Consider the following 12064-nt stretch of genomic DNA (forward strand, 5'->3'; position numbering starts at 1 on the left):
CTCCCTCTCTCTGTCAGAGATTTTCCGGTTTGTGATTTTGAATTGCAGACAGGATTAGCGAATCAAATTCGTTATTCTCTTCGCAGAAAACTTCTGATAGATTTTCTAGTGCAATCTATCAGAGGGATTAAACCTCCATTCGTGGACCTGATTGAAGGAAAGCTTGTTCATCAGTTCCAGGGAGATACAAGAAGCGCAGAGAAATCTGTGTGGTGTCCAATAATCTCGCTTCGAGATTGAAGGTAAAATTTAATAATAGTTATTTAATTTTACACACACAAATAATTTAATCGTATGGTTGATACCCACACTATGGAATTGTTCCATACTAAAAATTTTAAACTTCCGCTGCACCGGGTATCAATCGTGATTGATCTGAACGCCAGTTACCCAACATGTCCAACATTGGAACAACTCAAATTTGTTGTTCACCTTAAATAACCCATGTTTGGTTTATGGGATTGGGCCCTTAGGGCACCTGATGTTTTGTAAAGGGGCAAGACGCTAATCGATGCAACAAACACGCGCGCGGCCGGCTCGGCGAGGCGTGGCGTGGGTGGTGTGGTGTGGTCTTCTGATCCGATTATTCTTTTTGAATAAAATTTATTTAAAATAATATTTTATTATTTTATTGAGTAGGCCCGAGCGGTAAATTATTACCGCGCGGGCGCAGCACCTCACATGCAAGACAGTGAGTTCAAAACGGCTTGCGCCCGAACGGTAAAAAATTGCCGCGCGGGCGCGGTACCAAAATAGCGAGACAGTAGGTTGGCTTAAAGTTGGCCGCTCGAGCGGTAGAAAATTACCGCCCGAGCGCACCTTCTGCAGAATGAACAGTCACGATTGTTTCTGGCATTTTTCTGTCATGGGTTGCATCCTTACGCCTTCAAACATGTTGGTTCGTGTATAAGACTATATATATGGTGGTTATAACACAAAAAAGAGACACAGAAACATCTGATAACATAGATTTGAGATTTCTGATTTCTCAAAATCTCTCCCTCACTTTTTCAAAAGAAAAGTTAAAACATATTTTCGTTCGTTGAAGTTCGTGATATTTGCAGTGCTGCTATATCACGATCGAAAGTCGTTGTATCTTAGAGACGATTGCCGCTAACGTTTAGCACTTGGAACGAGCAATTTCGTCTTGCGGATAGAGAGTTTCTCTCGCCTCGACTGTGTTGATCATTTTCGTTGCTGTTGATTGCTTCCGACATTGAAGTTTTCAGAATTCAGAATACAACTTGGTATCAATCGCAAGACGAAATTTTGTATTTCTCGGATTCTGAAGATGTCTACCGTTTCATTCACTCCGCTCGCTTCCGCCCCTGCACATGGAGAAAAGCCGCCAAAGTTTTTTGGTGCCGACTTCAAACGTTGGCAGCAGAAAATGCTCTTCTATCTTACAACATTGAATCTGTCTAGATTCCTGAAGGAGGATCCCCCCGTCGTCGTTGAAGGCGATTCTGACACCCAAAGGAGGACCGCTGTTGATGCATGGAACCACAGCGATTTTCTGTGCAGAAACTATATTCTGAATGGCCTTGATGACACTCTCTATAGTGTCTATTCATCAGTCAAGACGGCCAAGGAACTTTGGGATTCCTTGGAAAAGAAATACAAAACTGAAGATGCCGGTATAAAGAAGTTCGTGGTTGGCAAATTTCTGGACTTCAAAATGATAGACTCAAAAACTGTAATGAGTCAAGTGCAAGAGATACAAATCATCTTGCATGACTTATTGGCCGAAGGGATGGAAATCAATGAACCATTCCAAGTCGCGTCTATCATTGAGAAGTTGCCTCCTATGTGGAAAGACTTCAAAAACTACCTGAAACACAAACGTAAGGAGTTACAACTTGAAGATCTTATAGTGCGACTTCGCATTGAGGAGGACAACAGGAATACTGAGGCCAAGTCAAGTAAAAAGATGATGGAAATCGAGGCCAAAGCAAATCTGGCGGAGTCTAGTACGAGTCAAAAGAGGAAGTGTCCCCATGATGAAAAGCAAAAGGGAAAAGCGAAGAAATTCCAAGGAAGTTGCTACAACTGTGGCAAACCGAATCATATGGAAAGGGACTGCCGACTTCCAAAGAAAAATAACAAAAATCAGAAACCAAGGCAAGTGAACATGGTTCAAGAAAGGTATGTACCTTTAGAACTTTCTGATATTGATCTTAGTGTTGTTATATGTGAGACCAACATGGTGGATGATCCAAGAGGATGGTGGATCGATACCGGCTCTACGAGTCACGTGTGTGCAGAGAAAGACATGTATTCCACCTATGCCACCGTTGGTGATAGAAAGTTGTTCATGGGAAACTCCGCAACGTCTGAAGTTGCTGGAGTAGGAAATGTGGTTTTGAAGATGACCTCGGGCAAAGAGGTGACGCTCAAGAATGTGCTGCATGTGCCAGACATTCGGAAGAACTTAGTTTCGGGTTCTCTTTTGAGCAAAGCTGGATTTAGAATGGTTTTTGAATCTGATAAATTTGTATTAACAAAATCCGGTGTATTTGTTGGTAAAGGGTACCAAGGTTTTTGAATCTGATAAATTTTTATTAACAAAATCCGGTGTATTTGTTGGTAAAGGGTACCAAGATGTGGTCTCTTTAAATTAAATGTACTGAATGTTATCCGCCCTGAGGCGAAGAATAAAGTTGTTGGTTCTGCTTACTTGCTTGAAAGCTATGAATTATGGCATGAATGATTAGGACATGTTAACTTCAATACGTTGCAACGACTTGCAAATTTAAATGTAATACGTACATTTAAAATAAATCCACAAAACAAGTGTGAGATATGTGTTGAAGCGAAAATGGTTAAAGCTCCATTTCATAATGTCACAAGAAGTACTACGCCACTTGAATTAACACATACTGATGTATGTGATTTAAAAATGGTACAAACACGAGGTGAAAATAAGTACTTTATAACATTTATTGATGATTGCACCAGATTTTGTTATGTATATTTATTGAAAAGCAAAGATGAAGCGATCGACGCAAAACTGAGATTGAAAATCAACGAAGTTTGAAAATTAAAATGATTCGAAGTGATCGAGGTGGAGAGTATGTGGCTCCTTTTGAAGAATTTTGCTCAACTTCGGGCATCATTCATCAAACGACAGCCCCTTACTCACCTCAATCTAATGGCGTTGCAGAACGCAAAAATCGAACATTAAAGGAAATGATGAACTCGTTGTTAATAAATTCTGGCTACCTCAAAATATGTGGGGTGAAGCGATTCTCTCAGCAACTCACATTCTAAACCGGATTCCAATCAAAGAAAAAGATGAAACACCATATGAACAATGGAAAGGTCGTAAACCTTCTTACCAATACCTCAAAGTGTGGGGGTGTTTGGCGAAAGTAGAAGTACCTAAGCCAAAACAAATAAAAATTGGGCCTAAAACGGTTGACTGTATATTTATTGGTTATGCATACAATAGTAGTGCATATCGATGTTTAGTACATAAGTCAACGAATCCTGATATACATGAAGGCACAATTATGGAGTCAAGGAATGCTGTATTCTTTGAAAATATCTTTCCATGTAAAGACAAGAAAGAAATAAGTTCGAACAAGCGAACTCATGAAAACACAATTGAAACTCCACAAAACAACGTGGAACCACGACGCAGCAAGCGTGCAAGAGTTGAAAAATCGTTTGGTCCTGATTTTCTAACATACATGTTAGATAATGAACCAAGAACTCTTCAAGAGACTTTATCAAATCCTGAGGCTCCTTTTTGGAAGGAAGCCATACAAAATGAAATAGATTCCATAATGCATAATCATACATGGGAGTTGGTTGATCTCCCTCCGTGATATAAACCTTTAGGATCCAAGTGGATTCTTAAAAGAAAATACAAAGAAGATGGATCTATAGATAAATATAAAGCTCGACTCGTGGTTCAAGGTTTTAGACAAAAAGAGGGATATGATTTCTTCGATACCTACTCTCCGGTTTCTAGAATAACATCCATTCGTGTTCTCATAGCTATTGCAGCATTGCATGATCTTGAGATTCATCAAATGGATGTTAAAACTGCGTTTTTGAACGGAGAATTGGATGAAGAAATATATATAAAACAACCAGAAGGGTTTGTTGTACCCGGAAAAGAACAAAAGGTGTGTAAACTTGTCAAGTCATTGTATGGACTTAAACAAGCACCTAAACAGTGGCATCAAAAGTTTGACACTGCAATGTTGTCAAATGGTTTCACAATAAATGAATGTGATAAATGTGTCTACATTAAAGGTACTACAAATGCATATGTAATTGTTTGTCTTTATGTAGATGACATGTTAATCATGGGTAGCAACCATGAATTGATTGTGAAAACCAAGAAAATGTTGAGACAACATTTTGATATGAAGGATTTGGGATTGTGTGATATAATTCTAGGGATTAAAGTCTCTAGACTTCCTGCTGGAATTATGTTATCCCAAACTCATTATGTAGAAAAGGTTCTTGAACGATTTAATGCCACAAATCATCCTATGGCTAGAACACCTATGGAATTGGGTACACATTTAGCCAAAAATAGAGGAGAACCTGTTTCACAAGTGGAATATGCAAGGGTGATAGGAAGTTTAATGTATTTAACTAACTGTACCCGTCCTGATCTTGCATATACCGTAAATAAGCTAAGTCTATTCACAAGTAATCCAAGTAAGGATCATTGGAAAGCACTAATGAGAGTGCTTGGATATTTGAAATACACTTGGAGTTATGGAATAGTGTATACAAAATATCCTGCGGTCCTAGAAGGATATTGTGATGCAAATTGGATTTCTGACACAAAAGACTCCAAGTCTACGAGTGGATATGTGTTCACTATCGGTGGAAAAGCGGTGTCATGGAGATCCTCTAAACAAACTTGTATAGCTCGGTCAACTATGGAGTCCGAGTTTATTGCTCTAGATAAAGCTGGAGAAGAAGCCGAGTGGCTTCGAAACTTTCTCGAAGATATTCCATGTTGGAATAAACCGGTGTCTTCCATTACGATTCATTGTGACAGTCAGTCAGCAATAGGAAGAGCACAAAGTAGTATGTACAATGGTAAATCTCGACATATTCGTCAGAGACATAATACCATAAGACAATTGATCTCGAATGGGGTTATTTCGGTTGACTATGTGAAGTCAAAGGAAAACCTTGCGGATCCGCTTACAAAAAGTATAAATAGAGATCAAATGTACAAAATACTTGGAGGAATGGGTTTAAAATCCACAAATAAAATGTTTATAGCGGTAACCCAACCTTGAGAATTGGAGATCCCAAAACCTTGGTTCAATGGGACAACTAAGTTATAAATATTAGTTTGAGTACTTGGAAAAATTACTTACTCATTCCTGGAACATCCAAGTTGAAATAACCTGCAAAATGTGGTGAGGTTAAGTTTTTCTTTTAATGATTCCTATACCTATGAGGTGGAGTAACGCAGGATACTCTTGATAGGAGATCACCTATATAAATGCAAAGTATTGGCCGCTTTGATTGCAACACTTATGAATCTAAGATATGGTCCAGGGCCGAAATGGACACAACTTGAGAACAAAATATGTAAGAGTATTGTTATGTAAGTACTATTGTCTTGGTTTACACAAACGGTTGACTAGTTCAAAACATCGCGTTACTATGCAACTAGTAAATCCGATAGTATTTTACTACGGTAGGTTCAAAGCCACAAGCTACCTATCCTGATGTAATAATAACTCAAAATGATTTTCTAGTGAGAATGCTACTATACGTGAAATTCATTCATGTGGGGGATTGTTGGAAATATTGAATGAATTGTGATTGGGCTTGAAAGGGTTTGAAATGATTGACCCAAATAGGCTTTGAAGCCTTGTAAAGCCTTGTCCAAATTATTGCAAAATTCAAAAATTTGGTGAAATAAATTGGAGGGAAATGGGGAAATGGTTGTCCCACATTGGAACAACTCAAATTTGTTGTTCACCTTAAATAACCCATGTTTGGTTTATGGGATTGGGCCCTTAGGGCACCTGATGTTTTGTAAAGGGGCAAGACGCTAATCGATGCAACAAACACACGCGCGCGCGGTCGGCCGGCTCGGCGTGGCGTGGCGTGGGGTGGTGTGGTGTGGTCTTCTGATCCGATTATTCTTTTTGAATAAAATTTATTTAAAATATTTATTATTTTATTGAGTAGGCCCGAGCGGTAAATTATTACCGCGCGGGCGCGGTACCAAAATAGCGAGACAGTAGGTTGGCTTAAAGTTGGCCGCTCGAGCGGTAGAAAATTATCGCCCGAGCGCACCTTCTGCAGAATGAACAGTCATGATTGTTTCTGGCATTTTTCTGTCATGGGTTGCATCCTTACGCCTTCAAACGTGTTGGTTCGTGTATAAGACTATATATATGATGGTTATAACACAAAAAAGAGACACAGAAACATCTGATAACATAGATTTGAGATTTCTGATTTCTCAAAATCTCTCCCTCACTTTTTCAAAAGAAAAGTTAAAGCATATTTTCGTTCGTTGAAGTTCGTGATATTTGCAGTGCTGCTATATCACGATCGAAAGTCGTTGTATCTTAGAGATGATTGCCGCTAACGTTTAGCACTTGGAACGGGCAATTTCGTCTTGCGGATAGAGAGTTTCTCTCGCTTCGACTGTGTTGATCATTTTCGTTGCTGTTGATTGCTTCCGACATTGAAGTTTTCAGAATTCAGAATACAACTTGGTATCAGCTATACGTACTAAAAATGTTGATAAATCGAAACTCAATATACCGAAATTTTCGACAATATTTTAATATATTTTCTAATACCATAGTTTTCGATATAATATATAATTTTTGGTACGATATAAGATATTATCCATGACAATCTATGTATCTTTTTCCATCTTGGAGATAGATTCGCATGAATTATTAATATTCAATTTTTTAAAAGTCTTCGTCTGTCAAGCTTCCGCGTTTTGATCGATTCGATATGGCTAAGTTTACTTTGAATCTCTAAACCTATATAAATTCAAGTTTTTCTTCGGTTTTTTTCTGAAAAAATGTGTTTGCAGTCCCTACTTTACAAAAAAAATATTTCTGCACTCATTAGCTCGCATGTATTTTCACGGATGAAATTCAATAAAAAAAAATATTGAAAATGTGATACTAATATATGATATTCGAGCCTTAATTGATTTAGATCTATTACAAAACATAAGATTTTGAGTATAATACCTGAACTATTTTATTAATATCAATATTTGCAATGTATGTTTGAGTACTAAAAAACAATATATTTGTATCAAATCTAACACATTTGATATTTAAATATCATATATACGTTGGGTTTGGATCCCCTGCTGTGGGGGTGCCCACAACAAGGGGTGTTGTGGGGGTACCCCCACAACATAATATTCATTTTTTTTTTTGCTTTTTTTAAATATATTTAATTCTTTAATTTTTTTAAAAAAATAATTTTGTGTTTAATTTTCTCTGAAATTATGGGGTTTTTGTAATATATTTTGACCTTTTTAAATTATACATTTATTTTTTTTTAAACATTCATTTTTTTTATCTTACTATTTTCTTGAATCATTTTTTCATCTTATATATATATTTTTAGAAGACTTATGTTTATATTTCAATATTATATAATAATGCACTTCTATTGAAATTTATGATTTCAAGAGAATTAGGAGTGTGCATTATTTCGTTTAAACTGAATTAATCACCAAATGAATTCAAAAATTTAGTTCGATTAATTCAAAAATTCGGTTTTAGTTTTAGAAAATTTCAATTTTTTGTTTTCATAAAAAAAATTTGATTAACGTAGTTAAAGAAATTATAAATAATTATATTTGGGATTTTTTTATTTTTATTTGACTTTACGTATAATTTATGATATTTTTTAAATATTTATATATTTAATATTATACTTAATTTTTTATTTTTAATTTATCAAGAATAATGTGTTTTATTATGATAAAAATTTCATATTCAATTATTAACTTTATAATTTTTATTTTTACTGTTTAAAAAATAAATCGGTTAATTTGTTATTTTTTTAAAATTTACATATACTTTATGATATTTTTAAATGTTTATATATTTAATATTATACTTAATTTTTCTTATTTTTTTCCAAGCATAATGTGTTAAAAATGATACAAAAAACGACAAGATAAAAAAATGACATATATATGTTTTTAAAATAAAATGTATAATTAAAAAAAGAAAGGCCAAAAGAGAGAAACAAAAAAACCCAAAAATTTTAGCAAAAAAAAAAATCACAAAAATGTAAATAAAAATTTAGATAATTAAATATATAACAAAAAGCAAAAGAAAAAAAAAATAATGTGCTGTGGGGGTAAACGGCACCACAACACCCGTGCCCACAGCAGGGGATTTAATCCCATATACGTTCCATATTTTTGTGTTTACTCTTCTATTTTCTACAACTAACTATAGAAAAGATCATTCTCACTCATAAATATTGATGTTATTATTGAAAACTTTGAAAATTTTAATGAACGTCATCCTTTTTAAGTTATAAATATTATGTTCAAAACATATTGTTAATGCTTAATTAATTAAATATAATTGCTATTGTAATTTGTGTTTTTCTATTTTAATCTTTTGTTTATCTTGTAAGCGATCCCGCATAGCCGAAATCCTAGATCGGGAGCTGAATTTACCCTGCCCATTTTCAAAAAATAAAAAGAAAAACCCCAAATACTGTATCCATCATTCTCGAAACTTTGAATAAATCTTTCAAAAATTTTCCATCAAGCGGAGTTATTTTTGGCCATTTTGTCAAAGTTTAGTCATTTTTTCCATGGAGTCGACCAAGACCGCATGAATAACAAAAATTGTAAATATATAAATATATCAGATCAAAATTATAATTTTTGACGTGAAAATTTTTCCATAACTCCGCTAGCATACCAATCTTGATCTTTACTCACAAAAGCAATTCTGGATGCAAAAAAGGAGATATCTTTATTGAATATATTTTACAATATTGTATCATATTCTGCAGTGGAAGATGAGAATCAACAACAATTATGAAACCATTCTTTTCTTGTTTTTAGTACCAAGTTTATTCACCAAACTTCTTTGTGAGGCAGCTGACATCATTTCAGCAAACCAAACTCTGTATGGGAATCAGACCATAGTTTCCGCAGGTGGGAACTTCGAACTGGGGATCTTCAGTCCAGGTAACTCTTCCAAGTATTACCTAGGAATATGGTACTCCATTGCCATGGTCAGCCAACAAACAGTGGTTTGGGTTGCAAACAGAGAAACCCCAATTTCAGAAAAAGATTCTGCCCAATTCAAGATTTTGGATGGTAATTTGGTACTCTTTGATGGGCCAGCAAACAAAATTTGGTCCACTGATATAAACTCCACCGGTAATTCTGTGGTTGCAGTTCTTCTTGATGAAGGTAACTTGGTTTTGAGAGATGGGTTCTCTAACTCTACGATTTGGGAAAGTTTTGATAACCCTACTGACACTTGGTTGCCTGGTGGCAAGATTACTTACAATAAAAGAACACAAAAGAGTCAACTTTTGATTTCTTGGAAAAATAACGACGATCCTGCTCCTGGGATTTTTTCTCTTGAACTTGTTCCGATTAGTAAAGAATACATAATTAGGTGGAACAGAACAGTACGGTATTGGACCAGTGGAACATGGAATGATCATATTTTTAGCCAAGTACCTGAAATGAGGTCAAATTATCTATATAATTTTACTTATGTTGATAATGTGAATGAGAGTTATTTCACATATTCAGTTTATAATCCTTCTACCATATCAAGATTCGTAATGAATGTATCTGGGCAAATTAGGCAATTTACATGGATTGATAATTCGACCTGGAATGTGTTTTGGTCTCAACCAAGACAGCAGTGTGGGGTTTATGCTTTTTGTGGAGGATTTGGTAGTTGCAATGAGAATGCATTGCCCTTCTGTGATTGCTTGAAGGGATTTCAACATAAATCTGAAAGTGATTGGGCTTTGGATGATTATTCTGGTGGTTGTGTGAGGGAGATAAATTTGCAATGTGAGAACAATAGTACTTCTAAGGGGAAGAAAGACAGATTCTTGATGAATAACTATGTGAATCTACCCGTTAACGGTCAAGTTTTGACTGTTGGGAGTGAGGGCGAATGCGAATCTTCCTGCTTGAATAATTGCTCATGTTCGGCCTACAGTTTTGGTGATGATGGATGTTCTATTTGGATCGGAGAGCTTCTGAAGCTGCAACAACTGAATGATGGAGATACCAGTGGAAGAACAATTTACATCAAACTTGACGCTGATTCCTCGGTGTTTTCTGGCAAAAGTAGCAAGGGAGTTGCATTGGGCGCTATCGGGGGCTCTGTTGCTGCTGCACTAGTCATTTTGGCTATCATCTTGGCAATTGTGTGGAGACAAAGACGACAAAAAGTTGGAACTTCAAAAGCAGTGGAGGGATCTTTGACGGCATTTGGATACAAAGATATGCAAAATGCCACCAAAAACTTCTCAGATAAGTTGGGGGGAGGGGGATTTGGATCTGTTTTTAAAGGGACTTTGCCCGATTCATCTGTGATTGCTGTGAAGAAGCTCGAGAGTATCGTCCAAGGAGAGAAGCAATTCCGGACAGAAGTGAGCACTATAGGTACAATTCAGCATGTGAATCTTGTAAGGCTTCGGGGGTTTTGCTCCGAAGCCGATAAGAAACTGTTGGTCTACGACTACATGGAAAATGGCTCCTTGGATACTCATCTTTTCAACTTGAAAGAAACGTCTAAGCTTTTGGATTGGACAACACGGTACCAAATCGCCCTTGGCATCGCTAGAGGGTTGTCGTATCTCCATGAGAAATGCAGGGACTGCATCATTCACTGTGATATAAAACCCGAAAATATTCTCCTGGATGCCGAATTTTGTCCCAAGGTGGCGGATTTTGGTTTGGCGAAGCTCATGGGACGTGATTTTAGCAGGGTTCTGACAACCATGAGAGGGACAAGAGGTTATCTGGCACCGGAATGGATATCAGGAGTTGCCATAACAGCCAAAGCCGATGTTTACAGCTACGGAATGATGCTTTTCGAACTAGTATCTGGTAGGCGAAACACTGAGCATTCCGAAGGCGAAAAGGCGGCCAAGTTTTTCCCTTCATTGGCTTCCAATCTAATCGTTCAAGGAGGCGACACGCTGAGCCTCTTAGACCATGCACTCTCAAGAAACGCCGAACCCGAAGAGGTTCTAAAGGTATGCAAAATTGCTTGCTGGTGTATTCAAGAAGATGAAAATATTAGACCTTCTATGGGTCAAGTGGTTCAAATTCTTGAGGGAGTATTGGATGTTAACTTGCCTCCCCTTCCTCGATCGCTCCTGCAAGTATTTGTTGAATGTGAAGAGAACATAGTATTCTTCACTGATTCTTCCTCGGATCAGAGCTCAAACTCGGCCTCAAATGCTTCTCCCTCCAACAACTCGACATCACCCACTAGTTAATCCTAGCTGTAGCATCAAAATAAATTTGTTTTGGGTCTCAGGAAACATGTGCATTCTACGTGTAAAGAAGCATAGTAGTCTAATAATGGATTGAACTTGATAATTTGGGATGTTGATTTTGTTTATCTACATGGTTTAGAATTTATTAAGAGATAATTCCTGTGGTATTATTGTATTTGTAATCGAAGTAAGCCTATATTGCAGCCTTTTTTCCTTCAACATTTTGTCCGAGTGGTGTGTGTGAGGATCTAAAACGTGTGTAAAAAGATGGTGAACACACACTTATTAAAATACTTTGAGCTACAATACCTCGTTCTTGAAATGTTTTAACATGAACCGAGCACCGAGAAATTATATCAAGTTCGATTTTCAAACCGAGCGAAAGACACTCAAAATAATCCCTCTAAAACTGATTTAAACATTTAGAAATTATTTGAAAATGATGCAAGTTGAAATAATAAAAACATTTTGTTTGAAACATTTTATCAAAAACTTTGTATGCAACATTTTGTTATTTTATCAACACATAAAATACTTCAACAATGCAGTAACAAGAAGTAAATGCATCTCTCCTTCTTTC

The 12064-nt window shown here is 36.3% G+C and overlaps 2 protein-coding genes across 2 annotated transcripts; both read left to right on the forward strand.

Moving 5' to 3' along the window:
- Positions 1–1291: 1291 nt before the first annotated feature.
- On the forward strand, positions 1292–2545 carry LOC140877892 (uncharacterized). Its single transcript, XM_073281493.1, has 2 exons — positions 1292–1654; positions 1799–2545. Exons 1-2 carry the CDS (start codon positions 1292–1294, stop codon positions 2543–2545), a joined length of 1110 nt encoding a protein of 369 aa, XP_073137594.1.
- A 6358-nt stretch (positions 2546–8903) lies between these two features.
- On the forward strand, positions 8904–11682 carry LOC140881973 (G-type lectin S-receptor-like serine/threonine-protein kinase At2g19130). The gene has a single exon (XM_073287671.1). It carries the CDS (start codon positions 9022–9024, stop codon positions 11482–11484), a length of 2463 nt encoding a protein of 820 aa, XP_073143772.1. The 5' UTR covers positions 8904–9021; the 3' UTR covers positions 11485–11682.
- Positions 11683–12064: the final 382 nt, after the last annotated feature.

This window comes from Henckelia pumila, chromosome 2, assembly GCF_033568475.1.
Source record: "Henckelia pumila isolate YLH828 chromosome 2, ASM3356847v2, whole genome shotgun sequence".
Taxonomy (NCBI): Eukaryota; Viridiplantae; Streptophyta; class Magnoliopsida; order Lamiales; family Gesneriaceae; genus Henckelia; species Henckelia pumila.